General features: G+C 35.2%; 1 protein-coding gene across 1 annotated transcript in view; it reads right to left on the reverse strand.

Annotated features, from left to right (window-relative positions):
- The window catches only part of COL3A1 (collagen type III alpha 1 chain), a 38749-nt gene that overhangs the window by 9652 nt on the left and 9573 nt on the right, over window positions 1-19524 (reverse strand). The window contains exons 2-35 of the mRNA XM_082658235.1: window positions 18907-19109; window positions 18611-18661; window positions 18061-18174; window positions 16693-16770; window positions 14864-14917; window positions 14348-14401; window positions 13532-13585; window positions 12821-12874; window positions 12611-12664; window positions 11640-11693; window positions 11177-11221; window positions 10984-11037; window positions 10490-10534; window positions 9861-9914; window positions 9352-9450; window positions 8762-8806; window positions 8517-8615; window positions 8262-8315; window positions 8032-8139; window positions 7790-7843; window positions 7085-7183; window positions 6695-6748; window positions 6438-6536; window positions 6058-6111; window positions 5892-5945; window positions 5507-5560; window positions 4896-4949; window positions 4520-4564; window positions 3843-3941; window positions 3648-3755; window positions 3185-3238; window positions 1622-1675; window positions 1474-1527; window positions 698-751 (exon numbers count right to left, since the gene is read on the reverse strand). Coding sequence (XP_082514361.1) covers window positions 698-751; window positions 1474-1527; window positions 1622-1675; window positions 3185-3238; window positions 3648-3755; window positions 3843-3941; window positions 4520-4564; window positions 4896-4949; window positions 5507-5560; window positions 5892-5945; window positions 6058-6111; window positions 6438-6536; window positions 6695-6748; window positions 7085-7183; window positions 7790-7843; window positions 8032-8139; window positions 8262-8315; window positions 8517-8615; window positions 8762-8806; window positions 9352-9450; window positions 9861-9914; window positions 10490-10534; window positions 10984-11037; window positions 11177-11221; window positions 11640-11693; window positions 12611-12664; window positions 12821-12874; window positions 13532-13585; window positions 14348-14401; window positions 14864-14917; window positions 16693-16770; window positions 18061-18174; window positions 18611-18661; window positions 18907-19109 — 2363 coding nt within the window. The remainder of the gene's footprint in view (window positions 1-697; window positions 752-1473; window positions 1528-1621; window positions 1676-3184; window positions 3239-3647; window positions 3756-3842; window positions 3942-4519; window positions 4565-4895; window positions 4950-5506; window positions 5561-5891; window positions 5946-6057; window positions 6112-6437; window positions 6537-6694; window positions 6749-7084; window positions 7184-7789; window positions 7844-8031; window positions 8140-8261; window positions 8316-8516; window positions 8616-8761; window positions 8807-9351; window positions 9451-9860; window positions 9915-10489; window positions 10535-10983; window positions 11038-11176; window positions 11222-11639; window positions 11694-12610; window positions 12665-12820; window positions 12875-13531; window positions 13586-14347; window positions 14402-14863; window positions 14918-16692; window positions 16771-18060; window positions 18175-18610; window positions 18662-18906; window positions 19110-19524) is intronic.

The following is a 19524-nucleotide window of genomic DNA, read 5'->3' on the forward strand; positions in this document are numbered from 1 at the left end:
GGGCTTGTCCTTATTTTCCTTCAGAAAATAGAATTCATCAGGTGGAGAGCTATTGAAATAAAATTGGAAAAGAAGAGTCTTTGAAGACATGGAAGAAACAAAGACAATGAAAATGTTTCCATGACAGGGACTTCCCTGGTGGTCCAGTGGTTAAGACTCTGAGCTTCCACTGCAGGGGTCGTGGGTTCGATCCCTGGTTGGGGAACTAAGATCCCGCATGCCCCATTATGTGCCCCCCCACCACCCAAAAAGAGTTTCTATGATAAAAGAAAATTATCAAGAAAGTGGTAAGATATACATTCTTTGTCATAAAGGAGAACCTCTCTCCGAGGACTGCGCATTTCAAAGCAATCACCAGTAAATGCATTTGAGAAAGATGGGGCTTAGAGCAAATTTTAATTAGTACCATCTAATAATGGAAGAACCTTTCAAATTTTCAGAGTGCTTTGGGTCTAGGGTAATGTTAGCCTCATTTACCTGGCATAAAGACAGGCCAGGTGTTTTTATCTCCATCGTTTAAACAGTAAGAATAGAGATAATGTGTAAAAAAAAAAAAAGGAGGTGGATAAATGAACCCCCATAAGGAATGAGTGGTTGAGATAGATTAGAATTCAGACTTGACTTATACTTCTGCTATTTTTCAGTGAGATAGTGATTCTGGGCTGTATGATATGTATGTTTTAATGTTCATACTTACAGGAGCACCAGGGAAGCCGGCAGGTCCTGGTGGCCCATGTTCACCTCTCTCACCCTTAATTGAAAAATATACTCATTAGTCACAGTGAAGACATCTTCCCATTGGGAGCACACGTCATCCTCTGTATCATCTTATCTTTCCTTTAAGCTAAGAAAAGATAGTGTTAGTGTGCAAAGCTAACTAATGTAGCTTAACCTCGGAAGACTTTTCCATTTCTCAATAAAATTCAAAGTAGACAACACCAGAACCATTGATTCCTTCTGCTTTTGACTGTGATATTATTTGCAAGAAAAATAATTTAAGAATTTTGAAGTGTTTAAAAGACTTACTTGTATAACTTCTAAAATGTAAGGATTTAAAAAAATTAAAATATGGTAAAAGTTTTGAGAAATCAATCATTAAATTAATTAATTAAAAGCATTTACTAAATATCTCTCCTGAGTCTGCAAACCCTGAAGGTAGAGAATTTTAGATCTAGAAGGAGGCGCAGGCAAAGATCCTATAGCTTTAAGAAATACTCATTTACAGATGCATATTACTTGTGCAATTTTTATATTTTTTCCAGAATTATTTAGGAAAGATGGTAAGACTTGAAATGGTCTCTTCTGAATTTTAGATTTAAGAACTTTAACATTGCCTTGCATGTCATATGATGCCTAAAGACAGTATCCCATCATTGAGACTCAGGACCACAAGCAGAATTGCTAAAGAGGGAAGCACAGGTAGCTGCTGCCTGTGTGGGCTTAAAATTATGTTGAAATGTCTTAAACACTTACAGGGCCACCACGAGGACCAGCTATACCCGGAAGTCCAGGGGCACCACTTTCACCCTTAAAAAAGAGAAAAATAATTTATATTGCCCTGCATCCAAACAACAATGACGACAAAAGACATTTTCCATTTCTAAATAGTGTCAAGCGTTACCTTATCTCCAGGCTGACCAGCTGGGCCAGGGGGACCAATGGGACCAGTAGGACCCTAAAGAAAATAGAAATATACTTTAATTTCGAAGATAAAAAGCACCATTTTCCTTATTAATCAAAGAGCATATATAAGGACATACTGTTCATCTAATAAACTAGATAATATGATTGCTTTGATAGCTTGAATGATATGCTCTTCACTCAGTGTGTAAATACTGCAGAGCTTAGTAAATATAAGATTTTATGGATTATATAATTCAGTGGCAAGTTATAGATTCATTTTTCCTTTCTATTGCAGAAGATAAATAAGATGTGATATAAGATTTCACAGTTGTATCTTTTAAAATTAAAGTGCATTGCCTTATTCAATTGTATGGTAATTCAAAATATTTCATTTAACCACTTAAAGTATTGTTACATATATTACAGTTTTCACATTGAAGTTTTCAAATATTAAAGTTTTACTTATATTACATAAATAAAATATTAGATTTTTTAAAAAATTGTATGATGGCTTACTCATCTAGTCTGTTAAAAGTGAAGCATTTATGAATTTGTTTAAGGCAACTACAGTAAAGATAACGTCTATCTAACGGCTTAGTTATCATGTTTATTTGCTACAGTCATATCTAGGTGTTTACTAATGTGAATAGAATTGATTGTAATGTGTTTTTTTTCAATTTTTATTTATAATAAATAGTTAAATAATAGTTAAATAGTTATATAGATTCATGGAAGTTTGCAAAGAAATATACAGCAGAATCCTGTGCATCTTTCTCCCAGCCTCCTTCAGGATTACATCTTACACAACTATGATATAGTATCAAAACAAAGCAATTGACATTGGTACGACCCATAGAGCTTATACAGTTCGCACCAGTTATACACGCACTCATTTGTGTGTGTGTGTGTGTGTGTGTATGTAGTTCTATGACATGTTATTATGCGTAGCCTCACATGACCACCACCACAATCAAGATATTCAAAGGTACAATCATCATAAAAGACTCCCTCATGTCACCTCTTTATAGTTACACCCATCTCCCTCTCCCCTATTCCTCAATTTTGGCAACCATAAAGCTGTTCTATATAATTACGTTATTTCACAAATGTTACATGAATGGAATCATGCAGTACGTCCTTTTGAGATTGCCTTTGTCACTCAGCATGATGTCCTTGGTGTTTGTATAAGTTGTTGCATGTATCAACTTTTTATTGCTAAGTAATATTCCATGGTATGAATGTACCATGGAATTTCAATGTTTTTTAAAATCAAAAAGTTCCTTTATCAGCATTGAATTTTAGTGACTTATTATGACTTCAGCTTATAACATTTATCATACTTTTGAGATTTTTTTCCATTCTTAGGTCACTGTTGAACTATTAGTGATAGAAATGAGGAATTTTAACAATCATGTCATTTGGGTCTTCTTAATGCCCAGAAGGTGGTAAAGTATGGTCTAACTTATCATGAGGAGTTTTTGGAAAAAATAGAAGTTGAGTTGAGGGACTACTCCATATCACATACAGATAAATTCTGTTTCTCCCCAATTCAAGTACTCACCCTTGGACCATCTTTCCCTGGAGCACCATCGACACCTGAACTGCCGGGCTCACCCTGTCAAATAAAACCCAGTGTCATCAGATTAGAGGTATTTTCACTGAAAACATGCCAAGAAGAGGACAAACTCTCAAGATTAGCTGCAACGTATAGTAGGTGTTCTGCTTAAAAAGTTGCTTTAGAAATCCATCTCAAATTACACTTACTAGATGGGGGTGGGGTGGGAGGGAGGTCCAGGAGGGAGGGGTTATAGGTATACATAAACCAGATTCATTTCATTGTACAGCAGAAACTAACACAATATTGTAAAGCAATTTTACTCCAATGAAAAATATATATATATAAATAAATAAATAAGTAAAATGATAATATTAATTTTGAAAATAGATTACTTTCCAGAAATGTTGCCTTCCTTTAACCAACAAAGTCTGTTTTATTACATAATTAACAGAGAATAAGTTGGTACCTTATCACCTTTTGGACCAGGGCCTCCAGGACCCCCTCTTTCTCCAGGCATTCCTTGCAGACCAGGTGAACCAGCATTACCAGGTGGCCCAGGGGAACCAGCAGGGCCCTGAAATTAAAGGAGAAATAGTAAATCACAAGAAAGAAATGAAATGCATTTTGTAAAATCTAGGTGAATTGAATTATGTGGAGTTACCTTTCCTCCTTCAGAACCAGGGGGGCCAGTTCCCCCTCTAGGCCCAGGGGGCCCTGCAGGTCCAGTAGGTCCACGTTCACCAGGGGCACCAGAATCACCCTGTAGTAGGAAAATGGAATATCCCTGTTAGGAAAACCAAGGCTAAAAACAAAGCAAAAACACCCTAAATTGTATTGTTTTGATATAGACTACAGGGTTCTTAACTTACATTTTTGAACAATTTAGAAATTTTTATAATTATAAAAGACATTTGATCAACTGAGTGAGAAACGGAAACACAAAATTAGTTAATCTAAACAAGGAAACTTGGATAGCTGGTCTGATGAGCTAGCTTTGACAATATTATTATTATTTTATCACAAAGGCAAATTTTTAAAGTTCCTCTACCAAAACAGTTTTTCTATAGAGAGCCAATGCACTAGAAAAGTTTTCTTTTGAAATTTCAGGTCCATAGTTGACTCTACAGTGTTTATTCATGTCAGAAAATTTCATTTTCCAGATGATGCAAATTTAATGTATTGGAAATGTCTCGGGTTACCCTAAGTGTATTCACCAAACATTTGCAATGTCGTGCTTCTAAAAAAAGGAATATTTTGGTTTGCTGTACTAAAAATGTGTCACTAATCAACTGCTCTATAACATGCTGAAGAAATGAGAAAATAAATGGAAATATTTACCTTGCCTCCTGGAATTCCAGGTGCACCAGCCTCACCCTTTGGGCCCTAGGAGATTGGCATTGCATGATTAGGCCTCTATCAGAATATACGTTATATAAGTATAAGCAAAATACACACTTGACTTGCATACTGTATAATTTGTCCAATCTTGAGCTGTATACTCTTCCTTGAGTTCCTTTTATTTTATGGTAAAATTCAAACTTTCCATGGAATAGTTACGACTGAATAATTTTTCTTTGTTTTATTAATGAATATTTCAAAACTAATTGTTAAATCTCAGATACCATGGCATGAAAATGCAGAAGTTAATAATTTATAAATGATTCGTATTTATTCTTTTGGTTTCTGAGTTTTGAAAAAATGGCAAGCAACTTACAGGTTCACCAGGTTTTCCATTTTCTCCCGGAGGACCACCCGTTCCAGGCAAGCCCTACAAAGAATCATATTTGTATTGTGTAATCACTTCAAACATTGCTTATAGAAAAGCTTCTCTCATGTAAGTATGTTTCCGCAAAGTATTCAAAAAATGGTTTTAGCAGTCTTTTTACGTGTAAAAAATATGTAGCTCTCAAAACCCAACGATAGAGAGGTGATAGTCATATCTTAAAACCTATGTTCATCTCCCTCAATTCTTTCTGTTGCTGTATATAAAAATGAATTGATGAATGTGGTGAGATGAATTTAGCTATATACATTTAAATTACAATAAAAATAAGTATAAGCATATAGAATTATGTGAACTTTATTTTTTTAAAAAAATTATTAATGCACTCCTTCTAGAATAGGCATGGAAGTTATGCCTATTAACATTGCCTATTGTTTTATTTCAAGGTAGAAGTCAGATCCACACATTTTAAGCTTAAGATGCATTATAATCTTTTAGTGTCACAAAAAACTGAACAGCTGATTAACTCAACAAATACAACTATCAAAGGAAAGTACTGATAAAAGTAGGTGCCCAATGACATTTAAGTAACAAATTCTTACTTGTAATCCTGGTGGACCAGGGCTTCCTGTGTCTCCTTTGTCACCACCTGGCCCCTATGTACAAAAAAATATTGAGATGCTTCATTATAAGATATCCTTTCATATTTAGTTCACACAGTTTTAATTTCATCAGGCCAGTTGCTTAATTAAAAAATTAATGGTGTAAAGGAGGTCAGAGTCTGGCTTGTGGAAGTGATGCAAGGGAGACATGTACAACATAAACTTTACTCAGTATTAGTATTTAGCTAGCTAACTAACTAAACAAGTTTTGTAATTGCTTTGGTGAACTATAATGATATAGTGTCAGAGATTGTATAATTCCCAAAGTCTTCCCTTGGCCCCAGTCCCATCCACTTCCATTTCCAATTTATGTGAGTAAACTTACGGTAGGTCCTGGGGGACCCTGAGGTCCAGTCTCGCCATTCTTTCCAGCAGGACCCTGAAAAAAAAAAAGCAGTTATGGAAGCAGAGATAAAGATAATAGAAGTCATAGAGTTGGAGAGAAATGCTTCTACTAGAAGACTGGAAATGTGTGGATGAAAGCTACATACCTGAGGGCCAGGACCTCCAGGACTACCACGTTCTCCATTCTTTCCAGGAGCGCCCTAAAGAAGTAGCCAGTATTTACTTATTCTCAAAAGGAAATTATTCATTATAGTGTTCTCTCATGTTTTTGATCTGTCCCCTACACACACATGCATACATCCACAACCGAAAACTACTTTCGAGAACTAGGTTTCCATAAATGTTCCACTCTTTGCCCAGAACTCCAGAAAAAATACTTTAGCTCCCTTCTCACATAGTATTTTGATTTTCATATACTCTTCTGTGCTTTGAAGTGGAGATCAATTTTTGGCTATCTGCACTCCCATATAGAAAGTAAAAGACCTTTTGTCAAATATTTATTGAAGAAATGAAGGAAGGAACTCACATCATTTCCTTTAGGACCAGGGAAACCCATGACACCAGGCTGACCTCGGGAACCAGGTGAGCCTGGAGGACCTGGTCGACCAGTTTCTCCTTGACTTCCCTAATGAGAAAAAATTATATTAATAGAGGTTTCATAAAAATCTGATCAAAATATACAATGTACATACCAAGGCTATACAATACACATCAAGCCTAGTCCAAATTGTGTGTTTCATTATTCTCTGGACTTGTAAAATGAGATGCTAAAAATGTACTTACGGGAGGCCCTGGTTTCCCATCGCTTCCTGGTCCTCCAGGACTACCAGGCATACCCTAAATTGAAGAATTCAGTCAGTCAGCTGATTTTAAGATGATAATTAAAAAAAAACTAAAAGCACCTATCTGTAAAATTTTGAGCTTTCCGCTGACATATGTGGACATATGAGCTTCATATTTGCACACATGTTTTTCTGTCTGTAAACATCTTCATCAAGCATTCTATTTTCTGTTCTTCAATCTATACTAGCTTAAGTTTTCTTCAGAGAATTTTGTTTTGTTTTGTTTTGAGCCTACAAAATGTATAGTCTGATTTAAGTTATTTTTGAACGTTCTTCATTTGCTTTTCCTCTTAGTAAATGACAGTGTCAAGCAAACAATGTTCCTCTTTACCCTCAATCCTGGACCTCCAGGGAGGCCGTCTCGGCCAGGTTCTCCAGGAGCTCCTCTGGACCCTGCAGGGCCTGGACCACCACGCTCCCCGGGGGGACCCTACATGATGAAATAAATCAACATGTATGTAAAAGAGCCTTCATTGACCTAGACGTTGACAGTACTTCGGTTGCAACTAGAGAACTTCTTTTGGTCCCTTGAAGAGAGTTGGGGTGTTACTGGCATGCTCAGCGTAAATCACCATTACCTATTAGCTTGGGTTGTCATACTGGAAATATTTTAAGGCAACTTCGATGAACATCACATGCTGAAGAAAGCAATATTTAGTGGGCTTAGCAGTATAGTTTGGTGCATATAAAATCAAATATCTTTGACGTTATGAAATCAGATTTGCACTGCACTTCAGAGTTTCCAAAGAACTTTCAGGCATTTTAGTCTAACTTATTCTTGCAATGATACTGAGATAAATAGTTCCCAATTGACAGATAAATTAAAGAATTCTCATAGAGGTTAAATAACGTTAGTTACAAAGCTAAGAGAATGGCTCAGCAGGGAATGCAATCATTGTTTTACATTGGGAATTATTATTTTTTTAACTCCAATATATTTCATTCAGATAGGTGTTAATTAATGGGAAACTATATAGAAGAATATACCTATGTGTAGCACCAACATTTCTGAACATTGAAAACTAAAGTTATCTACCTTTTCTCCTGGAAGGCCATTTGGTCCAGCAGGTCCTCGGAATCCAGGCATACCCTGAAATAGTGAAAGGCAAATATTTAAGTCCAAAGTGTCAAAACTTTTTCATAATTCTCATATTATGAAATGCTTCAGAACAATATTTGGGATTGACTACTACTCAAATTAAGAACAAACACGGTTGCCTCACAGTGAAGGTGAAGTTCTATGATTGTTTTCCTTTTCGATGCCCGTGGGAAACGTACCCTTTCTCCTGCAGCTCCGGGAAGTCCGTTCGCACCAGGTTCTCCAGGAGAACCGTCTTTGCCATCCTCACCCTTAAGTCCTGGAATACCTGGAGAACCAGCCTCCCCCTGTGAAAGGAGGTCAATAAAGAAATAATGACTGAATTTCATTGCTAATTTTTTACCTGTTTATTTCCTGATTATGGTATACATTTCTAAGAAATAATCAAATCTGTTAGGGCGATACTTACGCGTTCCCCACGTGGTCCTGGCTCTCCTTTGGCTCCATTCTTACCGGGTTCACCCTAAATTGGACATAATCTTGGTTTAAAAGTGTGGAAAATAGACTAACAAAATAATCACCAGTCACACCTGATTCAATTATAAAACCAGAGTGAAATCAATATAAATTCAATGGAACAAGAACAAAGAACCTGCTATTTCTTTTTTTACTGTGAGAAATAAGCCACACCTTTCAGACAATAAAGGAAAAATAGACAACTTACTGCAGCACCTCGCTGCCCGGGAGCACCATTTGTACCAGAGGGTCCTGGAGGACCGCGGGCTCCTATCAGTCCAGGGGCCCCAGGAATGCCAGCAGGACCCTAGAAACAATCCAAGAACATTAACACTAGGCAAACTTGAACTTTCTTTTCTAAATAGCTAACTTAAATGTATTGTCCTGCAAAATGCAGAGGAAGCCAATAATATGTGTGTGGCTGAATGTGGGTGAGTGGTGGGGCCATCTTACCATTTCACCTTTACCACCAGGACTACCATTACTCCCAGGAGGGCCCTAGAGGGGGAAAGGAGCATATTAATAAGAATGCAAATAGTACATATATTTTTGAAGTTGCTTATATAACTAAAATAAATTTTTTGATGGGTGTTGTGCTTTATAGAGATTAGGTGATTCTTCCAACTACAGTACAACACATAAAATGTCGCAAAAAATGATCATTATCTGAATAAATTAAAGATAATATGCGCTTGGTCTAAATTATTAAATAAGTACATAGAGAAGAGGTTTTTTTGTCTTGTTTCTTTTCCAAATTTTTCTGATTGGTGATTAGTTTGGGGCACAGTCTTCAAAGTATCAGATAACTGTCCATCCTCTACTTATTCTGTGTCATATAACCATAAAATTCATAAATTCTAGAAAAGTGCAGACCGCAAAACTAATTTCGGTACTAGTCAAATCAATAGTAGAGTTATTGCAGAGCACTAAGCAACATTTCTTTGCAAAAAAGTAATTTTAATTGATAGCAACATTAGAACATATGCTTTCATGAAATAAAGTGTAGCAATGCTCTCCCTTAATCAGCCATATTTGATACTTACAGGAGGACCTGGAGCACCAGCATGTCCCTGAGGTCCAGGTTCTCCTCTTTGTCCAGGGGAGCCACTAGAACCAGGAGATCCCGCAGGTCCAACTTCACCCTAAGGGATAAAACCCTAAGTAGTCAGTCTCCCTTGCCACTTCTAATCTCTTGGCCAGTTTGCTAGGCAGTCCTGTTTAAACCCATCTCCCAAAAGCTGAAGCAGTATGATAATTAAAGCAAAGTTTCATTAATCATATAGGCAGAGAAAAATGGTAACTATGTGTGTGACTGTGTTATCTCTGCTTGCAGAAAGAGACTGGGAAAAAAGAAAAGACAACAGAAGAGATCAGAATAGCAAAAGGCCAGGGATAAAACCCCTTTTGGAATCAAGAACAGGGCTTTAAAGATCTATATAGCTCAAAGAAATCCACTTGACTGTTAAAAAAAATCACTTTCAAGACGCAGCCCAATGATTTTCTGTTGTCTCAAAGATATATTTTACGTTCTTCTACAGAAATACATGTTTACCTTAGCACCAGGGGAACCAGGGAATCCTGCAGTTCCAGGGGGACCAGGGGGACCCTAAAAAAATAAATAGCATTTCAAGAGCTCTTAATCAAGTAAAAGAAAACTAACACTACTGGTAAATAATAAGTGGGTACATACAAAATACAAAGGAAAATTAGATAAAAACAGTATTTATCGTCAGTGATGAACATTATGTGGAGAAATAGTGTGGTAAAATAAAAAGAAAATTTGGATCCCCCATGCCCGACAACTTATGCCATGAATTCTGGTGACTTTGTGCAGGTCACTTAGCCTTGAGCTCTCATTTATAAAATACAGATAGCATTATTATCTATTTTGCAGGACTCTTTTAATTGTCATACCCAATATTGGCCCTTAACTAACATTATAAGCACCATAGAGATGTTAGTAACTGGTCAAGTATAATAAGGAGTATCAGAATTTTGTTTATGGGCTTACCATTTCTAGATTGTTTCTAGATTTTGTTTATGGGATTAGTGTCAGTTTGAATCAGATATTTATGAACAACGTTGAGTTTTAGGTCTACAATCCATGTTATTCCACTACTCCAAAATTCCATAATCTCTCATTACACTAAGCCCATCAGGGTTAGGTGAAAAGTTACTTACTGGCTGTCCATCACTTCCTCGAGCTCCATCATTACCTCGAGCCCCCTAAAAAGAGAAGTTGGTCTCAAATATCTTCTTTCTGAAAGGCTGGTCACAAGTAATATTTTAACTAAAAGTCTGACTCAATTGAGTCAGACTTTTCCTCAAGTGTATTAAAATCTGCTTGATAATTATATACCTTTAGAGGGAAATTGTTGAAATTCTGATAGGCACAGCAATGGTCTGATGTAGGAAGATTGGATTCTGTGTTTTACAGAACTGAAGGCAAATTAATGCATAAATATGCCAAGTTAACACGTTAAAAAAATCCTCAACAGATAATAACTATAAAACACTTATTTGTTTGCATATCGTTATGGCTAAAATCCTTATGGAGGTGATTTTAAATGCAATTTTATAGAAAACTTCTTGCAGATTGTCACAGCCTGAAAACTGACTGAGACACTTCTCGGTGACTCGGATTGTAATTGTGTAATGTCAGTAAGAATACTCACTGCAGCTCCAGGAAGTCCTGGTCGTCCTCTCTCACCAGCAGGTCCTCTTGGACCCTACAGAATAAAATTAAAAGTGTGGTCTTATTTTATACTAGATATGTGTGAGAATGGTTGCAGAGTGAGCGAGGCAAGTTTCGCGTTAGGTGGAAGTTAGTAGTAAAACTGAAAATTGTATGATAAGAAACATAATTACCATTGCTCCAGGAGATCCATTTTCACCTGGAAGGCCATTTTCACCCTAGAAACATATAAAATGTGTCACCATTTTGTATAACAGGAGGAGAAATTTATAACTTTTTCAACACAGCATATTATAAAAAACACATGGAACCAAGAAAAAGATTACATTTTAACAATACCAAATTTTTGTTAGCAATCTTATATGCTATAAATCTCAGTTTTTGCATTTTAAAAACTTGAAGACTAAACAGAAGTAATCAACGTGTTACTCAGGGGCGCTCAGTCATTTCTAATCTAGACAGTTCAAGTTATCAGCTTTCATGGAAGTTTTAAGAGAACATCTCAATTATTTAGCTCTTAAAATGCAAAACTCAGGTATGTTTTAGAAAAAGGCAAACCCTAAAATATAAATCTTAAATATAGCTATAATATTTAAATAAATTTATTTATGAAAATATGATTTTGTTGTGATTTACCTTTAATCCAGGAGCACCTTGATCACCTTTTTCTCCATTTCGTCCATCAAAGCCCTTTGAAATAGATAAAAGTAGTAAAAATATTAAGATCTGTTAACAATTCACAACAGTTAAGAACTTTACATTAAATTTTTTATAGCTAGCTTTACCACATAGCACTATTTTCAACATTGACATGAATAATTTAAAACTCTTTTAAGTGCATTGAAGACCTTGGACATTGATTTTACAGTTAAAAACATGAAATAATTAGAAAGTACAATTTAATCCAATTAGGAATTTGCTTTAAATGTAGCATTAGGCAAGTATCAGTTTCATAGATTTTTATGTCTATGTGATCCATTTTTGGCTCAGCTGGTTTACTCTATCTAATGTTTTGCATAGAATAAGTCATTTGATTCGATCTGTAAATCATATTGACTAAGTCAAGAACAGTTCTCAATAGTATATTTTCATCTTTTCTGACAGTGGCAGTACGAAACTTACTGTTTTATTTTTTTTTTATTTTTTTATTTTTTTTTCTTTTTGCTGTACGCGGGCCTCTCACTGTTGTGGCCTCTCCCGTTGCGGAGCACAGGCTCCGGACGCGCAGGCTCAGTGGCCATGGCTCACGGGCGCAGCCGCTCCGCGGCATGTGGGATCTTCCCGGACTGGGGCACGAACCCGTGTCTCCTGCATCGGCAGGCGGACTCTCAACCACTGCGCCACCAGGGAAGCCCCGAAACTTACTGTTTTGCAAATATTTTCCATACACTTAAAATCAGCTTTATTACTTTATCTAAAATAACTAATTGATTTGATCAACAAATAAAGTTGATAGACTTAGAAAATCAAAACAACTAGTCAGAATCAATCATTTTTGGCACACACTCAATTGTCCAATAAAATTGGTAAGTAAATTGGTAATAAAATTAGGTAAGTAAACATAGCCAAATGCAACAACTTAGAGTCAATTTAGAAACTGTACTTACTCTATGTCCTTTCATACCAGGGAATCCAGGCATGCCAGCTGGACCTTTAATACCCTAAAAATAAGGAATAAAAAAGATACTAATGAACTTTCAAATAGACTCACAATTCAGTAGTATTATCCTTTTTAAGTTTAATTTAATTATATAATAATTTTCAACCTAAGATCATTGTGCTTACTCCAACTAATTCATTGCATGCTGAAAACTTACTGGAGGGCCAGGCAGTCCTCGCTCTCCAGGCCGTCCGGGTCTTCCTGATTCCCCCTAGGTGGAGAAATGAAAGAATATATGGGAGCTTGTGTAAGAGAAAACTCATTGTAACCAATTAGTGAACTGATTATTTTGCATTTTTCTCACCAAGGACTCATGAAAATGGTTGGACTAAACATATGGTTGTGAGAACAGCTTTCCTAGTAAAAGGAATGGGGAGAGCTTCTCCCACCTTGATATAAACTTATAAAAAATGCAGGCATCACTCCAAACAAGTATTATGACCACCTCTCAATGCAGTGGGAAGAATTTGCCATTGGAAATTAAATGGGAAAGAAAGACTGACATAATAGTAATTGTGTTTTTAAGTTTTCAAGTTCATAAAGAACAGATACAAATTTCTTTATTACAAGAGACAGAGAGAAGCAGCGTCTTCTCTAGTTAAGTGTTGTATTCACTGGATGACTCTTCCTGACAGAGTCAAGAAGCACATTTGGGGGTTTTGTTGGCTTGGAATTCAGAAACTGGTATATGTAGCCATGCAAATACTATGTAGATTTTCAGAGATTAATATGAGCTAAAAAGTTATTAAGATATCAACAATGTTTTGAGTAAGGTTTTTCTCTTTGAGATTCTAGAACATGGGATATACTATTTAGAATATTCCAACTTGAATTTTGCTGTATCCCCATTCAATTCTTAAAAACTTACATCCTTTCCGGCAGGACCTAATGGACCTATAGCACCAGGAGATCCTGGAGGACCCTGAAAAAAAGGAAATAAAAAACAAATATATCTGTAGATTTTTCTGTTACAATCAAATTTATTATTCTAACTATGTGTATTTCTAGAAAAAAACTCCTTTTAAAAAATACTATCTATGTTTCTCATCATGAAAATGACACACCAAGTTAATAATATACCTATATTGAATCCAGTTGTTACTGTTTATTAAACTTATTTTTTATGAAAATTAAAAGTACCATGTATCAGTATTTTATATCACATGTGTGTATTTATAAACCCAAATGCACTTCTACATTTTTTGAGATATTGAAATTTTAAATGTATAGGTATTTTCAAATACTTTGAAATATTAAACTAACTTCACCTTATTTACACAGCATGTTTTCTTGGTGGACTTTGTTAGACTATGCTTATTTCTACTAAATTAATTTTAAAATTATATTTCAGAAGAGTAGACATGCAGGTGAACTGAGTGGCTACGGGATAATTAATCTATGTTTAAGACAAAGACGATTTGTATTCTCACTAAGAAGTGGACTGTGGTGGTGGCTAATTAGCCAGGAAATTCCTAGATTAAAATAGTAAGTGTCTCTTAAGATATCGAAACCATTGAGTCCAAAAGATCTTTGAAACCAGTTCAACGATCATAAAAGTACAATTTTTTATTTTAAATAAATTTGATCTATATTTTGTAGCATTCGACGGTTATGTTTTAGAAAATGAAGGTGGTTTCTATCTAGAACTGTTAATTTATTAAATATAGATATAATTGTTACTTACTGCAGGACCAGCTTGCCCAGGTTCACCAGGGGGACCTTGGTATCCTGGAGCACCCTAGTGGATAGAATAATACATAAATATTTTTAAACTAACTTAATCTTCATATGATTCATTTACATCGTGAAGACAGTATGAAATCAGAATTTGTGAATGTAGTCAGCGAATTTTATTCTAGTTTATAAATATTGAAACTACAATTTTTCAGATCAAAATAGAGTTAATTTATTCCATTCTACACACTTAATTCCACTGAAACTGAATTGTTTCAGACTTGAAGCCATATGACATGCAAATTAAATATGTGTTTTAATTTTACCAAGGTTTTAATTGCTAATAGTTAAAAGGAACTAAATGTGAAATTCCAACATCTTTGAAGGAATGATAGTTTCTTGGTTGCTACTTCCCTACTTAATTGGGATTATGCTTGCTGGAATGGCAAAATTACAGCAAGATCTGTATTAACTTGATTCATATAATATGCATGAAGAAGAAATCACCATTAATGGCTATACTTACAGGGGAACCAGGATGACCAGATGTACCAGGGGGACCAGGTGGGCCGGGCGGACCCTGGAACAAAAATTTGCAAGATAAGTACAAAATAAATGCATCTGAAATATACTTTATCCAGGCATCAGAGATGTCTCTGTTTTGAATGATACTGACATCTTTAAAAATGAGAACAGCATACCTCATTATGTGATAACTATTCATGGATTAATTAATTTTATTAATTTTAAATGAAAATCTCATCACAAAAACTTCACTCTAGATGAAATTCTCTCAGAGTCAATAAAAATTACTGGTGTTATAAAATGTTGACCTGAGTTCCCCAAAAGGTGCTTTCAAAATCTGGAAAAATCTATACAAAATGCTTTGAGAATCTCTGCAACATTAGGGTGATACTTGAACTGGTGAAGAAGCATATTTTTGCCTGGCAGCTCAACTCAATGTGGAAAAATATTGATCTGCATAGTATAAACCCCAGTTTCTAAAAATAATGATGTAAATCAACCCAAAAGTTCTTAACTATATCACTGAGTTGTGTTGATATGAAGATTTAGTTGCGTGTGTAAGATTCATCGTACGTGGGACAACAATAAATTGTAAATGATTTATCATTGTTCAGAAATACAGGTTAAACTAGAAAATCTTCAGTTTTGTAGCACACTATTTATAAATACTGATAATAAATTTATAAAACTAGAGTTTCTTCTTAAATTTTATCTTGTAACTTTTTTTCTGGAATCTTAATAAGTAGTGGATTTTTTAGTTTTTTTGGTTTTTCTTTTTAGTAAAAACAGTATATCTGATTGAAAAATAGGATTCATAATGTGAACGTAGCTGAGTAACAACAGATGTTTACATTTACATAGTTAATACAATTGTCCTTCTGGTTTTAAAATATACACAAAAAATTCACAGGCTCTAAAACTTTAAAGATGAATAAAATTCTCTTCTTACAATTTACTTTTTACAAATTAAGGGTCTTTCTTTAACTGATCATTTAGATCTAATAGCTGAAATTTTGTCCTCTCTAGTTTTAGAAGTCACAACTATGGGGTCCAATGATCTGGGCAGCAATCTTCCATAATCCCTGGGAATCCAGCTTCATGTCTCATTTACACATACATACCTGTTTCTGGCAGTAAAATGATAACCTTCCATAGTACTGCTCCTCCTAACGGCTATTCTTCAATAAGGGTCATTTACATGGGACACCATGCGTCAAGCACACGTGCCTAGGTTTCAATGCTTTTTTGCTCTTTTCTTCTATCAAAACTTCAAGTCATTTACCTTGAAGGGAACCTTTTGCATACAATGTGAATTGATATCATTTACAATAGATGAACTTCAATACTCGATAAATTCTGGAAATATATGTATTTCAGGATTTGAGGTGAGATGAATTGTGATATTGGATTGCCATCAAGTGGATTGTCATCTAGAAAGTAGCATTTGGATAGTGAGCAGACATTGAAAGAAGGTCTTCTCAGGTGAGGAAAAGGAAAAGTGGAAGTGAAAAATAACAAAATTTGGTTAAAATTAGGAAATATATGAGTGTGAGACCTAAGTATGAAGGCAGGTGTGCCCCTGGAATAGGTGGTTTTGTAAAGAAGGAAGGAGCGGCAAAACAAGCATGAAATAAGAGGCAGTGAAGAAAAAAATGAGTTAGGAAAGAAGGATCATGATAAACCTACCATTTTCTTTCCCGCCTTAACAAAGAATAAGCTATTTTGTACAATTCTGTCATAACACTGTATTACTAGAAGAACAACCATTCAAGATTTAACAGAGTGGAAGGCTAAATTATTCTCTAAATACTGACAAACACTTGTACATACAGGTGGCCCGGGATAGCCTGTGATTCCTCCTGGTACTCCAGACTTGACATCATATGCCTCATACTGGGGAGAATAGTTCTGTAGCAAAGAGACGAGGTAGATAAGATCATGTTGATATATAGATCATAATTCTTTTCAGAAACATTTAGAAGAAATGCATGCAACATCTGTTCACTGATAGAAAGTTTTCTGCATGCCAGAGAGTGTGGTATGTATTATTTAATTATCTTGCTAATTCTATCTCTGTAACTTTAGATATTAGCTGTCTTACAGAAATACTTGCCTAGGCAATGCACAAATCTTTCAACTGACTGTAAGCAATTTGTTTCTAAATAATTTTTTTCTACATGCTCTTACTAAAAATATTTCTAAGTGATATCTACAGCCTTAGAAACATAAGATCGTAGACGAAGGCTGAAAGAGCCTTGAGATCGTATAATCTGACTTTCTTACTTTGAGCAGAAAAAAATGAAGATGTCAAATTACTTTCTCAAAAGTTAATGATACAAGTAAAATTGATATCTCCAGTTTTTAGTTAATGTACCTAACAGATTCGCCAAAAAGTAAACATCCCCATAGAAAACAAGCACGAGATTTAATAGAAAGGTTCATGTGTTTATTGGATTGTTTTGGAGATTATTTTATTTTGAATTCTAGGCCTAGCAATGGATTCTGTTTGGTACCAAGATAAGAATAAGTTAGACTATATCTTTTGCTTCCTATCAAATTGATTTTTGAAAATCTTTTTTTTCAACCCACAGTGATTTGTATATATGTTTTCTGATTTCTCCTAATTTCATGCAGTAGAAATGTTGTCTTATTTATTTGTTTAGTTATCTGCTTTACATGCAGAGTTAGGGAGTTGCCATGCTTTTCAAGAGGAGCAGGATATGCTCTGAAGGCTTGGCAAGAGTAGTTGCATAGACTTGAATAATCCTCTGGACTTGAAGTCATTAAGGAGTGCTCATAGCTCTTCAACTGCTTTTGTCCAGACTTTCAGAGGCTTTACCATCAGGATTATAAGGGGAATAGTTACAGCAATTCCTAAGTTCTCTAGGTTAATTCTTTGGGGAGTTGATGGTTCATTTTTCAAGCCTAATGCATATATTATATGCCTGCTTAGAAGCTGGGAAATTTTGCAAAGATATAGTAGCAATAGCATTAGAATTATGAGGAAAAGTGAATATTTATAAAGCACTTAGAAGAGTGCCTAGCATATATAAGCACTAGATGGGAATTTGTTAAATACATAAAATCAGAGAATAGATATAAGAAATCCACAGAAGTGAGATGTCATATAGACTAAAGAAAAGAAAATGAACCAGGTAGTTTTAAATAGGACACTCTTTTAGTCCTGGAATTTATTACCTGGCTACCAGTTGGGCACGATTCACAGATTCCAGGAGGGCCGGGAGAACCAGGGGAACCTGGCAGTCCTGGAATACCAGGATCACCATTTCTCCCAGGAATACCAGGAGGACCCTAAAAAAAAATCAGAGATAAAAATAAACAAAACACTGAAAAGTCCTAGTGATTTAGAATCATTATTAAATTGTAGCTTCTATGCTTTATAAGAAATCAACATAAGGGATACGTTTTCTCAGGAATCTATACATTTGTACCCAAATCATGTGTATAATTTCAGTGTAATTTATTCCTTTGTATATTGACCTATATGTTATTTTTCAAACCAATAATAAGGATGAAGACATTATACAAAGTTGGGGAAATCTGAGTCTTTACATGCACAATTATGGATTCTCAGTTTGAGTTATCATGTGTCATTATTTAAATATGTGGTACTAAAGGAAATGTATACATGATGAAAGTTCAAATATGGAAAGGTTATTAGAAGGGAAAAAAAGAAAGCAAACTCATCAAGGAACTAATTTCCTTTCACTGTAGAATGTTTACTTACTGGATCTCCTTTGGGGCCTTGAGGTCCTTGACCAGTAGGAGGGCGAGTGGGCTAATAAATGGAAAAGATATAGATTAAACAAGACATAGATAGGAACAATTTTCCCATGAAGTGTGTCCCAATTTCTTATCCTAAATTGCATCCAATCCCTGGTTTTTAACAGGTTTTTACTGGTAATACCCATGTGATTATTTGCTGGACATTACTTTCACTTCCTTTCAGGCTCCTATGACATAGGAACTATTCATGTGTTTAAATATGAATCTTGAGTATGTACAGATTTTCTTTAAACTCACAGCTGTTGGAGGCTGTGGGCAAACTGCACAACATTCTCCAAATGGGATCTCGGGGTTGGGACAGTCTAATTCTTGGTCATCACATATTATGTCGTCACAGAGAACAGATCCTGAGTCACAGACGCATATTTGGCATGGTTCTGGTTTCCAGACATCTCTATCCGCATAGGACTGACCAAGATGGGAGCATCCTCCTTCAACAACTGAAAAATAAGAGAGATGATGTAATATTTTGCACATTCAAAAAAATCCAAAAATTAAATTATGAAGAATATCATGGTCTTCCTCCATAATTTGCTAAGTAGTAAGAGACTGCGTTAAATACCAAATCTGTTTATTAACAACAAATTGGCATACCAAGGTAAATTTTCCTTAGGGCTGGTAGGTATTTTACTTTTGCTTGTAGTGAGAACTTAATACCAGTGGAAATCTGACAATCGCTTAAACATTTACTTATTAATTGTGCAATTGAAAACAAGTTTTGCTATCTAATTTCTATTCTTTGCTTCAACTATAGATGGGAGCATTAAACTATAAAGATGATTTTGTCACTAACTCTGAAGACTTTCTGGATTTTATTAACCTAGTTGAGAAATTCAGGGGAAAACTGAATTACTC

This window comes from Grampus griseus, assembly GCF_964374135.1.
Source record: "Grampus griseus genome assembly, chromosome: 7".
Taxonomy (NCBI): Eukaryota; Metazoa; Chordata; class Mammalia; order Artiodactyla; family Delphinidae; genus Grampus; species Grampus griseus.